Here is a 14,781-nt window from a genome sequence, read left to right on the forward strand (position 1 = left end):
GAATAAGAAATTCACCCAGTGCTGAAATGGCTACATATAATTCACAGATACGCAGTTTGACACGGAAAAGATGCCATACATTTTTACTAAACTAACCCACAACTCTTTGATGGAACTATGGTGTTTATGCTCTCCAAAGACACCGCAACTCCATACACTGGTGAGCTCTTAGTAGAATACAGACTGATACGTTGTTGCAAGAGAGTGCGACACTTTGAAAGATATTAAACAATGCTGATATTTAATTGCAAAATAAACATATCTAAAGAGACTGCGGTTAGATTGTTCTAACTTGTTGCAGGACACAAAAAAACTTCTGAACTGTGATACAAAAGCTGCTTTTGGTGTATTACTTTGCTATCTCTGCAGTGTTTCAGGACTGATATTTAAATAGGTGACTAATTTGAAACACTTCCCCACGTGAGGGCTCTTGCTCCTCTTCATCATGTCCTTTTCACAAGTCCCTAATCACTGATGAATATTTAAGCTATTTTCAAGATTCCCATTAAGCTTTGATATGGGGAGCCTTGCTAAAGCATTTGAGTTGTTAATTATGTTTTTATTTCTATGTGTTTCCCCAGTTTTATTATGTTAGTCTTTTTTTTTTTTTTTTACTAGGTTTGATTATGTTGTATTAGTAACTTTGCTAGTCTTTGTTGTTTGATTATGATTATGGATGTGCTGTTTGCTATTGTTATCCACAGTGAGCATTATTTTATGGAGCAGCGGGTTATAAATCAAAGCAAAGAGTGTGCAGAATTCATAGATTCATAGGAATCAGACAGGAGGTGCGATGAGAACGCTTCAGCTGTGGCCCATGGAACTGGACTGAGCACCACCTCATTTCACATGGGCCACTTTTGGGGTGCAGAATGATGGTATCGCATTGCACAGGTCTCAGCAATATTGCTGCCTGAGCTGCTGCTGAGATTGTGCAGAGTCAGTAAAGATTTAACACACAGGCTTCGGGATGAACGCGTGATATTTGCCTTTGGCTTTTGGATACTTCTCTCTTATTTTCCATTTGCAGCAGCTCGGAATGGCACAATACTGCGTCCATATGTTGGAATCAAACTGCCAGCGGATATACTGGGAGTAGGCACAGCGGCGGAATTTGTCGTTGCTGCTTTCGGTATCTGCGTCAAAGAAAGGGTCGCTGTAGGACAGAATGAACTCCAGCGTTGTCCTGGAGAGGACGAGACGCTCGAACAAAGAGGCATCTGTAATGCATGGCCCTGGCTGCATCCTTCGGCAGCACAGTTCCTCCTGAGCCGCGTACATGTGGCGGCATTTCCCACAGTGACACCAATCGGGACCATCCGCAACTTGCTGGAGGGGTCTCATCTCAGTACTGGTGGTTGGTTGCATGGTGTGGCTATCACAAGGCTGAGAAGGTGGAGCAAGAGCAGGATGCAGAAGCTGTAAGTTAATCAGGTCTCCCGGAAGGCTTCTGGAGTGCTTCGGTAACTAGAATAAAGAACACAGGACATACACAGTGCATGGATTTTGTCTTTCTGGTGCTTTATTTGTGCTGCTTTTTTTTTTACCCCTGATTAGCCAACCACAACCTCTAAGTTATTGAACGAGAGCTTCCCAGGGACGACGGCCCTTTGTCTAGGAGAACTGAGACGCGCCAAAGGAATATAACATTTATTAATTTTCCATGCTTTGCTAATTAATGTGGACTAGATAAATTATTTAATAGAGCATTTAGGGTTTCCTTGCGAGATTTTGCCACCTGTTAAGGCAGTAGATGTTTGTAAAGAAGAAGAAGAAGAAGAAACACTCTCTGTTACCCGAGACTGTGACTAAGGAGCGTAAGGGAACTCTTCTGGCATCTTTCACGTTGGAACCTGGTAAAATCATCATAATGCATCTTTTCTTTTGTGCAATGGATAGGGAATTGATCAGAACCAAGATAAGAATGTATACAGATGTTTCTCAACCTTTTTATCTATGTGCAGGGTAGTGCAGCAAAAGGGGGCAACGTTTGCCTTTAAATACCCTGATAGAGGTAAGGCTTATTCAGATTTACAAGATGCATTTTGGGATCCTAATCAACTGATTGTCTTGGTGAACTTCAAGTAACTCAATGAACATCTCTCTGGCTTCATTATCTTGATAAACAAAATAATTCCTGGCCGGGTTTCTGTAATCTCAGCTTGATTTCAGTTCCCTTTAGTGTTTATTTCAATGTTTTTCTATGATTTTTTTTTCCTCAAGGTTTATATGTATTTAATTAGGATGTGTTGCTGGCTTTGGAAAAACCTTGTTATATGCTCATGTGGTTTGGAATACGTGATGATCATAAACATTAAAAAAAAAAAAAACCCCCAAAAAAGCACTGCACACTATCTCCTGGCCCCCTCTGGGATGCATGTGATCTGTAGAGGAGTTAGAGATCTGTCTCCACCAAGGCAATCTTACTCCTGTAAGGATCACCAGTTCCCGTCAGCATCCAGGAGGTAACAGGTAGCCCAAAGAGGCTCATCTAACAAGGAGCCATTTTCACTGTTTAAAAGTGAAGATAATCAGACTCCTGCCTCTGCCAAGCATCTGCATCTTCCCCTCCCAGGAAACAAGTAAGGCCACATTCATGGTTCAGAGTTTTAGGTGTCCTGGTACCCAGCTGATACATTTTATCATTCTTCCTTTGAAGAATCAACTTTCCTTGATCCTTCCCTAAAGCAGGTCTTGGCATCAGCTCCAGTCCTTGACTTATTATAAAATTTGCTTTTTTTTTTTTTTTTTTAATATTCACATTTTTCCCTTCATTATTTATTCCTGTTAATGACGGCTCCTGGCTATTTGATAATATATTACAATTTTATCCTTGTTTTAACTGATGCATTGTACTCTGCCAAGATCTTATTTTGGATCAGCAGAATATAAATGACAATAAATAAAATAAATATATCTCCCACCCCAGCTGAGTCAGAAAATCCCTTGCCAGCTCTAGGGCGAGAGAGAAGTCTCCTCTGAGACTATCCCCCAGCATTGCTCTATGGCTGCAAGGGTCACTGGGGTATCAGTAGCTGTCTTTCCCTCCTCCTCTGGGCCTCAGCCTGTCATCTCTGCAACGCTCCCAGATCCTGTCAGACACCAGACTTCATAAACACATGTACTAATTTCTCACTGAATGTAGGACATATGGAAACAGATTTTCTGAAATAGTCTAGCAACCATCATAATGTACCGGGCTCCAGGAAGTGTATTTGATAACCCATAAGAGCTAAAAGCTTCTATGTGCAGAGAGGTATAATCATCAGTTGCTTTGGACTGAAGTTTAATGTCTCTTGTTAAGCTAGACACTTGATTAACTTATGAGTTAGAGTGATACTTAGCTTAACTATGAATATCGAGTGCTGCTGAATGCCGCGTTCTCAATATGAAGTTCCGCTGAATGCCGCTTCGTGCTATAGTTAAACAAGGGTTCCTCGCAGGTCCACAATCGTATTGCCCTTGTGGCCTATTGAGTAGAAATCCTGTCAAGAGTTCCCTTTCTGGTAACCTTTAGACACTCGCTATCAGAACACCCGACGCTGCAGAGTTTCGGAGAATCTTCCTTTCCTCAAGGCTACAGCAAGCTTATAAATGCAGCAGATTTTATAAGCTTGCGGCTGCTTCCGGTAAGTTGTGTGTGGTCAGCGCTAGATTTAAAGGACCTTCCTGTCAAAGTAGGGGCTGTCCAGTCATGCAATATATAAAAACAAACCTCTATCTTTTCAAATAAAATTAATTACATGCAAACCAAAATAGTAGTTAGCTAGAAATGCTATAAGGTTAACGAGAATGTTATATGGATATCTCTAACCACGTTTTTTGTGCTTTTCACCTAAGGCTGTCCAGCCCCTGCTTTATTGGAGAATTTCGCCATTATATCCAAATGACCACAGTACTTTCATAGGAATTCCATGAGAAGATAAAAAACCTGAGATTTCATGCCCTTTCAAGTTGACGGTAAATCTTGGTTCCGAGCCTCAGTGGACGAGAGTCCCAGCATATTGGATCCCGATGTCCGCTTCCATCAACGATCGCCTTTCCCTGCCCATTGCCATTTTACGGCTCCAGAGCGGGTAGTGATGGCGCCGTGTATACAATGTCCACTCCCTGATCCTTCAGCATGGTCACCACTTCCATTACCGATTTAGCTCTAGATGATATACCTTTAATAGTGAACGCTATTCCACAGGGATAGAGCCACCGGTATCGATGTTCGCACCAAAGAGCTGCGGTGACTGGTTGATACTCTCGGCGCCGTTTTAATGTAGCCGGCACCAAGTCATTATAGAGTGAGAGAGCATGGCCATCCCACTCAAAAGCTTCCACCTTTCTTGCAGCTTTCAAAATCGCTTCCTTGACTGGAAAATGAAGCATACAAAGAACAATATCCCGAGGGGCATTCCTGGGTGCCGCTCCAAGAGCACGATGCGCCCGCTCTATGAGGACAGAAGAGGTTAAATCCGAAGCTTCATCGTTAGCAGCTGCGGCTTTAAGAAGCGCGCAGCATATGAGCCGCGCGGTTTCCATACAATCATTGTAAGCTGCGTCCTCTGGCAGGCCCCGAATACGTAAGTTATTTCGTCTGGAGTGATTTTCCAGGTCTTCGAGCTTCAACTCTGTCTCTTCTTGTAGGGTACGTAAGCTACCAATCTCAGACGTTACATGGTTTATACGCGATAGTGTTTTTATGTCTTTTTTCAAGTCCAGAAACCAATTTTGCAGGTCTCTTTTATTAAAGGACTCTTCTCCACTGTCCGGTGCTATCATTCCTAAGTCTGGATTACCTTCTGCGCCACGTGGCGGCGCGGCCCCGGAGGCCTCACCCAGTGCTGCAAAACGGGATCCCCCGGCATCGAAGGAAAATTGCTGTAGATCCACTGCTTTTTTGCGGCTAGCCATGTTGTTGGGTTCTTAGCTTCTGAACTATAAAGATCGCTGGATGATTGTACCGCTGAAAACAGGAGATATCTTCTTTAATTGCATTGGGGAGTAGCGGAGGAAAGATTTAAGCAGCCATCTTGGGTGGATGATGTCACTTCCCCCTCCCCATCTTGGGTGGATGATGTCACTTCCCCCCCAGCCCCTGCTTTGACAGGAAGGTCCTTTAAATCTAGCGCTGACCACACACAACTTACCGGAAGAGGCCACAAACTTATAAAATCTGTCGCATTTATAAGCTTGCTGTACCCCTGAGGAAGGAAGATTCTCAGAAACTCTGCAGCGTCGGGTGTTCTGCCAGCGAGCGAGGAAGCTCATTTCTCACGATCCTGCTTTAGGTCTATTTAATGGAGATATCAGGCGTATAGGAAAGTACCTTCCACCAGAAGGCCTGAGCTACCAAACAAGGCCAAAAAGTGTGACTCAGAGTTCCAGGGGGCCTGTAAACATTTTCATTTTTTTCTGTAATTTTTGTTTTCACCAAAAAAGCACTGTATAACATTTTCCTTCCTAGTTAGTCAAAATTGAGTTTGATTTAGCTTCTGTCCTCTTCAGACTGGCTGAGTGTAAATCTGGGTTTAACAGGTACCCTTGTTCCTCCTACACAGGGGCGGATTGGCTTATCGGGGGATCGGGCATCCCTCGGTGGGCCGATCGCGCCAGTCACGTGATCTGCCGTGCACGGCTGTGACAGAGGATTTATTTTTACTTATTTATTTAAAATCTTTTCTATCCCGTCGTTAAGCTAGGTAACCATCACAATGGTTTACAACAAGGCACAAATATTAATGTTGGTAAATGTCTTGATTTTTATCCACTAAACAGTTGCCGTCAGGTTACGGTAACAGTTTCATCATAAATATTAAGTGGTGGGTGTGATACATTATGTCCATTCTGATCCGTAACCACTTTAAAATAGATTAATCATAATATCTTATCTTTTGGTGGTGAACGAAAGTATAAAAAAAAATACAATACACACACGTATAGACTAGGGTAATGTGTGTAGGTGTTCTGCAGACTGCATCCTACTCTCCATTCTCTCTGTGATACGCTTGTTTAAATAGCCAGGTTTTAAAATTTTTTCTGAAGGTTTTGATGTCTCTTTGCAATCTGATTTCTAATGGCATGGTGTTCCATATTATAGGTCCTACTAAGGATAGAGCCCTTTCCCTTACTTGGGTTAGTCTTGCTGTTTTGACTGAAGGAATAGTTAGCAGTGCTTTGTTTGCTGATCTCAGGTTTCTGTGAGGACGTGTACGCGAAGGGCTGTGTTCAGCCATTCAGCTTTTTCGTTATGTATTAATTTATGTATGGCACATAGGGTTTTGTATTGTATTCTTTGCTCAGTGGGTAGCCAGTGTAGGTCAGCTAGGGTTTCGGTGATATGGTCTCTTTTACTTTTACCAGGCAGAATTCTTGTGGCAGTGTTCTGGAGTGGTCTTATCATAGTGTATGGTAAACCCAGTAGGAGGGCATTACAGTAGTCAGTGCTAGCAAAAATCTTTTCCTTTTCAACTGGGAACAAATATATTACATTTTGTTTGTGTAAGATTGGGTAAGAAGTTGATTCTTAACTTTTGGAGGGACCCTCATTTTTGGAGTTTCACTTTTCGGAAAAATGCTTTGTAGGCTGGCGGTATTTGAGAAACTAGAGGCTAAATGGGCCTCTCCCAGGTGCAAAGCAGAATATTTGCATATCTGGTTGATGTATAAAGACTCTTTACTCCCTAGATCAAGGAGCCAGCTTTTAAATAATCTGAACTAACTCTGGACTATTTTGGTTTTGTCTTATCTCTGTGTAACTATGCAATGGTGTTTGTTATGTGCTGACAGAGGGGGTGTTACTGCTCTGTTAAAACACATTTGAACTATCTTTCTAATGCCATGGTGTTTGAAGTGTTCCCTTACACTATGTTTATTGTGCTATTTTGAATAGTTACATTTCAATAAAATATATTTGAACATAAAGAAAAAAAACGGAGAACTAAAAAAAAAACCAAACAAACAAGAAAAAATATATGCAGACCAAAAGATGTTCAACAAGTGGCTGAAGAGAGCAAAAAAAAAAAGGAGCAAGGACACCTGCACGGCAGCGTCACCATTTGTGTGGTTGATATTATCTGGTCTGTTCGCGAAGAAATGATTTGAATCTGTAAACTCAATCCCCTTGGTGCATCTCTCATTAAATATAAGAAAAAACTATTAGTTATCAGTCATGCAATATATAAAAACAAACCACTATCTTTACAAATAAAATTAATTACACGCAAACCAAAATAGTAGTTAGCTAGAAATACCATAAGGTTAACGAGAATGTTATATGGATCTCTCTAACTACGTTTTTTGTGCTTTTCACCTAAGGCTGGGAGGCCCTAATGGACTGGCTGATGCAGGTGGACCGACTGGGCAGCAGTTTGAGTAGGAAGGTGACCTACAGTGCTGGGATCTGCCCTATCAAAAGTGATCTTGATCCAATAAGGCTGACATTGTTTTCAATAGGACCAAAGTTAAACACTGCTCCAAATCCCTGTAAATGTGCTGTGTGCCCTCACTTGTTTAAACAGATCTTTTTTTTTTTTGTATGCCACCTGTCCGCCGTCTTTACAAACAGAGGCTTCAGTGGCTGTAAACCCCACGGCCGGGGATGCTGCAGAGGCAGCGTTCACGACCCCTGGAGGAGGGAAGGTCCTGGGTGTCGTGCAGTGGAGACACCCGGTGGCTGGAATCAGGACTTGCAATTGCAGAGTTCCAGAAGGAGCATCCCAGCAATCACCAGACTACAGAGAGAGAGAGAGAGAGAGAGAGAGAGAGAGAGAGAGAGAGAGAGAGAGAGAGAGTAGGGACTGGGGGGGGGGGGGGGGGGGGGGGGGGGGGGGAATCTAGAAGAGAAAAGGAAAAACTCCCAGCTAATTTATTTATTTATTTTTAATTTTTTATATACCGAGGTTCTTATAGAGACTACAAATCACTCCGGTTTACATATAACAATAAACTGCCCAACAAGATAAGGGGCTTTACATAGAACAGTGGCACATATGTAACAATATAACTGGATGACAATAAAACATAATGATAATAAATATTATAGATTAACATTGTAATTAATAAAATTGTGTAATATAATCTGTATAATTTAACTATTTAACTTGGATATAGTGACATATTAACCATGCCAGATGTAAATAAGATAAAATGAGTTTTTGAATTTTTGAACTTAGATATTGTAGTCCAGTTGCAGAGGAAAATATAAATAATAAAATAAGACGAATTTTTAGAACTCAAAGATTGTAGTCCATTTGCAGAGATCTGAAGGTAGGACTTGGTACGGTGACCTAAATTAGGGGATGCTTCTTATTTGGGAAGGCTTTCCGTCTTGGTAGGATTGAGAGACTGGGAAGGCTTGTTGGAAAAGAAGAGTCTTTAGTCTTTTTTTGAACTCTTGATGATTGGGTTCAAGTCTTAGATTTGGGGGGAGCATGTTCCACTGGTGGGGGCCTGCTAAGGATAGCGCTCTTTTGCTCAGTGATGATTTTACTTGTTGGGCATGCAGTGTTCCTTTGTAAGCGCTTCTGATTGGTCTAGAAGATGTGTACGGTTGGAGTTGAAGAGCTTAACGTGATGGGAGCTATTTTGTTTGTCGCTTTGTGGATGATTGTGAGTACCTTATAGAGTATCCTTTGTTTAATGGGAAGCCAATGTAGGTTACTAAGGATTGGGGTGATGTGATCTTTTTTGTTAGTGCTTGTTAGAATTCTGGCAGCAGAATTCTGTACCATCTGTAATGGTTTGATCGTGTTGTTGGGAAGACCTAGTAGCAGGGAGTTGCAATAGTCGAGCTTAGATAATATAATAGATTGTAGTACTAGCCTGAAGTCGGAGAAGTAAAGGAGGGGTTTAAGTTTTTTGAGGACTTGCAGTTTGTAAAAGCAGTCCTTTGTGGTATTGTTTACGAACTTTTTTAGGTTAAGATGATTGTCAAGCCATGCTCCAAGGTCTCTGACGTCAGTTGAGAACATGTTATTAGTGTTTGGTAGAGAGAGGCTAGCAGAGATTGTGAGGGGATCTTGAGAGACAATGAGCATCTCGGTTTTATTGGCATTCAATACTAGGTTGAGGCTTGAGAGTAATTCCTTAATGGGTTGTAGGCATTCGTTCCAGTAAGTGATGGTTTTTTGAAGGGATTCTGTAATTGGGAGAAGGATTTGAATGTCGTCTGCATAGAGGTAATGGGTAAGCTTGAGGTTTGAGAGTAGGTGGCAGAGAGGGAGGAGGTAGATATTGAATAGGGTGGGAGAAAGTGAGGATCCTTGCGGGACTCCTTGCTCTGTAAGGATTGGATGCGATTCTTTGTTGTTTATCCTTACTTTGTAGAATCTGTTGCTTAGGAAGGAGTGAAACCATCTGAGAGCTGTGCCTTTGATCCCTATATTAGCTAGTTGGTCTATAAGTGTAGTATGTTTTACCGTATCAAACGCCGCAGAAAGATCAAGTAGAACCAGCAGGTAAGATTGTTTTTTCTCGAGGTTCACGAGGATGGTATCAGTGAGCGATAATAAGAGAGATTCGGTGTTTAGTCATTTTCGGAAGCCATATTGAGCCGGGGATAGAATGTTATGATCTTCCAGATATTCTGACAGTTGCTTGTTGACAATTTTTTCCATCAGTTTGGCGATGAGTGGTAAGTTTGCGATAGGTCGGAAGTTAGCTGGGTCTGATGGAGAAGCGTTTGGTTTCTTTAGTAATGGTTTCAGGATTGCCAATTTTAACTGATTAGGAACTAAGCCTTGAGACAGGGATGTGTTGATAATTTCTGCTATTGGTTTTGAGATGGTGTTTGGTATGGCAATGAGGAGATTTGTTGGTAATGGGTCTGATGGGTGTGAGGATGGTTTGAGTTTTTTGAGTGTATTTTCAATCTCCAGTGAAGAAGTGAGTTTGAATGAGTCCAGACTTGTGTTTTTGTTGCGGCACTAATCGTGAACAGATCCCAGCCCTGGAAACCCAAAAGGGACAGGAAGAAAGTGCCAAGCCCAAAAGAAAGAACTGAAAGGAAAGAACACACCAAACAGCTGGAAAGTCAACGCTTTCACCTACCTTCTTGCATTCAGCAATTTGTAAACGGCCCCCTAATTTTCCATCCTCAAAAGTAATGTAATCTTCATCCACGAAAGAGAAGCAGAGCTTATCCTGTACAAAATTCAATAGGAAATATCAGAAAAGAGATGCAGAGCTCTGAGGCCCTGTAATAAGAAAGGAGAACGGACCCTTCCCATGTGTTAAAAGGGGCTCCCCTAAGGTAAAATGCAGAGGGGTCATTTTCAAAAGGATCTACCTGCTTAAAGCGGAGTTTCACACGTGTAAATGCTAAACTGGGCTTTTGAAAGCTGCAAGGCTACGTTACTTTTAACGCGTGCAAATCCTTTGGAGAATGACTTGCTCCCTGATGCGGAAGCTGGATAAGTGCACAATTATGCAATAAGCACATTTACCCGGCCCCACTGCTTCTCTGGTCCCAGTGGCACTTTCCATCTCTGCAGGCGACCGACTTCATACGAGTGCGCAGCATTCCTAGCAAAAGCATTTCCAAAATGTGCAGAACTAAGGCCTCCCCCCATTCCTTGCGGATTGGAACGTCAGTGGAAACTTATTGGGCCTGGGCTGCTCCCGGATTTATGACGGAAGATGAGTGAATCGCATTTGGGTCTTCAGAAGCCTAGGAAAACAGCGCACTGATGCCTGTAAAATACGAGAGCAAAGACAGACCAAACAGTGGAAGAAACACCACTGTGTAAATTCAATCAATTCTCACTTAGCTGGAACGGCTGCCGAGCACCCTACGATGTCCAAACAGGAGCAGAAGGATGGGGTGGAAGGAGCGCCACTCGCCAATTTGCCTTTTGAAATATTTCATGAGTGCCTCCCAATCAATGCCAAACTTCCAGTTCCCCGAGGATGGTTCCAGTGAGAAACCGAGCCTCAACAGTGATTATGGTGGCAATTAATAAAAACACTCTTCCATTCGTGATAAACTGATGCAGTGGGCTTGTTCGACAGCCTTTTGGAGGAGGTGTGGCCTAGAGCAATGGTCTGCGGAGGGACCCCAGAGTGTTGCATCCGTCGGTCTCAGACGGCTTCGACCTCTGTGCCTCACCTTTCTTCCTTCTCTCTCCTCAAGCCTTGGGAAGATGGCTGCTGCCGCGTCTGCATGCCGCTCTCTCTGGCGTCCCCGGACCGGCAATGGCGTTCGCCATGTTTCCTGAGGGACTTCAAGAGTGCACACGCCACCCACGTCATGGCGGGAACCTCGGGGGCGTCCCCTCCGAGTGACGTCATCCCAGCCGGATATTTAGCCTGCCCTGTTTTGCTAGCTGGTCGAGTTAGCAAGGATTGGACTGCCTCTGGTCTAAGCTGCTCTGCCGCTTCCAGTTGCCACTGGAAGTCCTCTCTGCCCTTCGGGGGTATTCTGTCTAACTGGGGTACCCGCTCCTCGGGGGCCCTTCTTCTCTATTTCAGGTACCTATCCTGGGACACTGGGTACCCGCTCCTCGGGGGCCCTTCTTCTCTATTTCAGGTACCTATCCTGGGACACTGGGTACCCGCTCCACGGGGGCCCTTCTTCTCTATTTCAGGTACCTATCCTGGGACACCGGGTACCCGCTCCTCGGGGGCCCTTCTTCTCTATTTCAGGTACCTATCCTGGGACACTGGGTACCCGCTCCTCGGGGGCCCTTCTTCTCTATTTCAGGTACCTATCCTGGGATACCGGGTACTCGCTCCTCGGGGGCCCTTCTTCTCTATTTCAGGTATCTATCCTGGGATACCGGGTACTCGCTCCTCGAGGGCCTATTCTCCCTATTCTGGTACCTGCCACGGAACAACTTCTGCCTGACTGGATATCACAGCTTCAGCTGCAGCGAGTACTAATCCTCTCAGTCTGTCGTCTACTACAGCGCGTCACTCTACATCCGGGACCTGTTCCTGATACGCCGCGCTGCCTACCATCTACTGTGTGAGAGACTGCCCTCCTCTGCTGCGGAGATCTGGACTGCCTTCCTGGGTTTACCTCTACAGCCGTCCGCTCCCCGGGTAGTGCCTTCAGCTGTATAATAAATTCAACTTCTCTGTGTTTTTGTGTCCCGAGTCTAGCCTAGTCCTGCGGTTCCTCACGGGGCTCCTCCCCGTGGGCGTGGCCATCTCCGCAGTACCCAAGAATCCACTCCGGCACCTCAAAACCATAACACAGGGTTCAATCCTGCTCCCCCCACCTGCACTCCTTGTGACCTTGGCCATTTTTTTTTTTTTTAAATTAGAAATGTTTATTGGATAAGTGCAAGTAAGTAAAACACTGACGTAGTGTACAAAACAAATCATCCAAAATTCACAAATATCATCCCCCAACCCACCCTCCCACTAGCGCACCAAATGTAAATATACACTTAAGCACATAGATAGAGAATTAAAAGGTAGTACAAATATACATCACCCAGAGCAGCTTACAAAGTGAACATGCAGAGAGTTTCTACCGCATGGATATTTAGTAGCAGCTCTCAACAAGTAGAAATGCCAGCAGAGCCATTTGCCAGGGATGTATACGTTATACACTGAAGCCCTGAGATCTATGCCAGTTATCCAAAGGGTCCCATATCTTCTTAAAAGGTTTCAAGTGATTGAGACGTAAAGCTGTGAGATAATCACCTTATAAGCATCAGCGTTTCGACTAACTACAGACTGAAAGGTAGGTACCTCAGAACATTCCCAAAACAGTGCCACTTCACATCGAGCTGCTATAAAGGTTTGCTGGCACAGGCACTGGACAGCAGTACCTGAAACCAGCTTTCCAAGTAAAATAAGACAGGTATTGTATACATCTCCCACTCAGACATTTGATGTCCAGTCAGCAATTCGCCGCCAGAAGGGCACAATGCCCTCCAGCAAAGATCTGACACCAGGAGATAAATACGACGAAGCCTTGCAAGGGTTAGGTGCCATCTAAACAATAGTTTAACACAATTCTCTTGAAGGCTAGCAGATATGAACATTTACTAGCCCCAGAAAAGATGCCACCTCAATCATCGATACTCAGATCATTCCCCAAGTCCACCTCCCATGCACGCGTGAAAGAGAACTTATCGGTATTCGCCCATTAAGAAGGCCGAACGCTTTCGAGACTAAACCCTTTAGTGTATCAATCATTTCAAATAACGACCTTCCCTGCCATACAGCGGAGAAATTCTGCAGCATGAAACGAGGACGCTGAAGTTGAGAGCATATTCCAGGAAGCTCAGCGACTCTATATGGTATCCGGGGGTGATAGCAGCGGGAGTCATGAGATCCCTGTTACAGTAAAGATGCCCCATCTGGGCTATCCCATGCCTTTCCCAGTTTTCAAACACTTTAGGATGCAGGCCAGCTGAGAAAGATAGAAAGAAGAACTGCTACCCACTAATTTACATTTCCATCAGGACCAAACCTTCAACGTCGTTTGGAGAGCTAAAGGCAGACTCTGAAGAGAACGCCAGGTGGAACGGGGTTGACCTGGGCCATTTTATCTCCCATTGCTTAAGATTGTAAGCTCTTTGGAGCATGAACTGAATACTTATTACCATGGTGCAGCCAGGGCTGGTGCAAGGGTATTAGGCGCCCTAGGTGAACCTTCTGCCTTCTGCCCCATCTCCGACCTCCCAGGCCCAAACACACAAGTAAAAATTATGCAACAATAAAATAAAGAAATATACAACATCAATAATAGTAAAACCATGCTAGTAAAAGGAATATTTCAAAATAGCAGACAAAGAGTGACATCCAATAATTAAAAACTCCAAAACAAATGTTCCAGCTCCAAAACAAAAATTGAAACACAGCGCACACATCAAATATTAACACCCAGTGGTTAAAACTAACAAAACTACCTGGGAAGTTTTGATTTTCAGATGCCCCAAGATTGTCCTGGATTAGCTAATGGGGTGGGAGCGAGCAGAGGTTGTTATGCACAAACTTTCTCTCTCTCTCATATAAACACACACATAATTATACACGTTTGTTCTCTCTCACACACAAATACATACAGGCTCTTCCACACATGCACACTCTAGACACACACACACATGCTCTATCACTCTCACACCCTCTCTTCCTCGCATACACATGCGGCCCCTTCTCTCTCTCACACACACACACTTAGGTTCCTTGTCTTATTCACACATGTATCCTTACACAGGCTCCCTCCCTCTCACTAACACCATTGCTGTCTTGTACACAAACAATCCCTCTCACACACACACCCTCCTATAAGCTCCCTCTCTCTCACACTCACATACACATTCCCTCATAAAGGCTCCCTCTCTCTGAAACCCCCACACACACACCTTCCCTCTCTCTCATATACACTCCCTCATACAGACATATCTCTTGCACAAACACAAACCCCACCCTTCACATGGGTTCCCTCTCTCTCTCTGGCACACACACAGGTTCTCTTTCTCACCCACACACACAGGCTCCCTCTCTCTGTCTCATACACACACACACAAAAACAGAGGTGCCGCTCACGGCCCACCAAGTCTGTTTCTCTCGGCTGCGAACGTGAAAGGCTCCACTCATGGCCTGCTGAATCTCTACTCCTCTGGACCGTGAGCAGGATGGGTTCTACTGGAGCCCCACATGGGCTGCCCTTTCCCGCCCCCTACTGGTTGGCATCCTAGGCAACCACCTAGTGGACGCGCTGGCCCTGTGTACAGATTATTATTATTCTGCAGCTAAGAAATACAAATATGTTACATAAATAGGTAACGAGTGACACTAGGGAAAAGATATTTAAAATCAGGGGGCATGGCCACA

At 44.0% G+C, this 14,781-nt stretch overlaps 1 protein-coding gene across 2 annotated transcripts in view; it reads right to left on the bottom strand.

The window, feature by feature from the left end:
* Positions 1 to 518: 518 nt before the first annotated feature.
* P2RX7 (purinergic receptor P2X 7) overlaps positions 519 to 14,781 on the bottom strand; it is a 78,700-nt gene continuing 64,437 nt past the window's right edge. For both annotated transcript variants that reach the window (XM_029571975.1, XM_029571974.1), the window contains exons 12-13: positions 10,039 to 10,131; positions 519 to 1,467 (exon numbers count right to left, since the gene is read on the bottom strand). In XM_029571975.1, coding sequence (XP_029427835.1) covers positions 952 to 1,467; positions 10,039 to 10,131 — 609 coding nt within the window. In that variant the 3' untranslated portion in view covers positions 519 to 951. The remainder of the gene's footprint in view (positions 1,468 to 10,038; positions 10,132 to 14,781) is intronic.

This window comes from Rhinatrema bivittatum, chromosome 11 (genome assembly GCF_901001135.1).
Source record: "Rhinatrema bivittatum chromosome 11, aRhiBiv1.1, whole genome shotgun sequence".
NCBI classification, from domain to species: Eukaryota; Metazoa; Chordata; class Amphibia; order Gymnophiona; family Rhinatrematidae; genus Rhinatrema; species Rhinatrema bivittatum.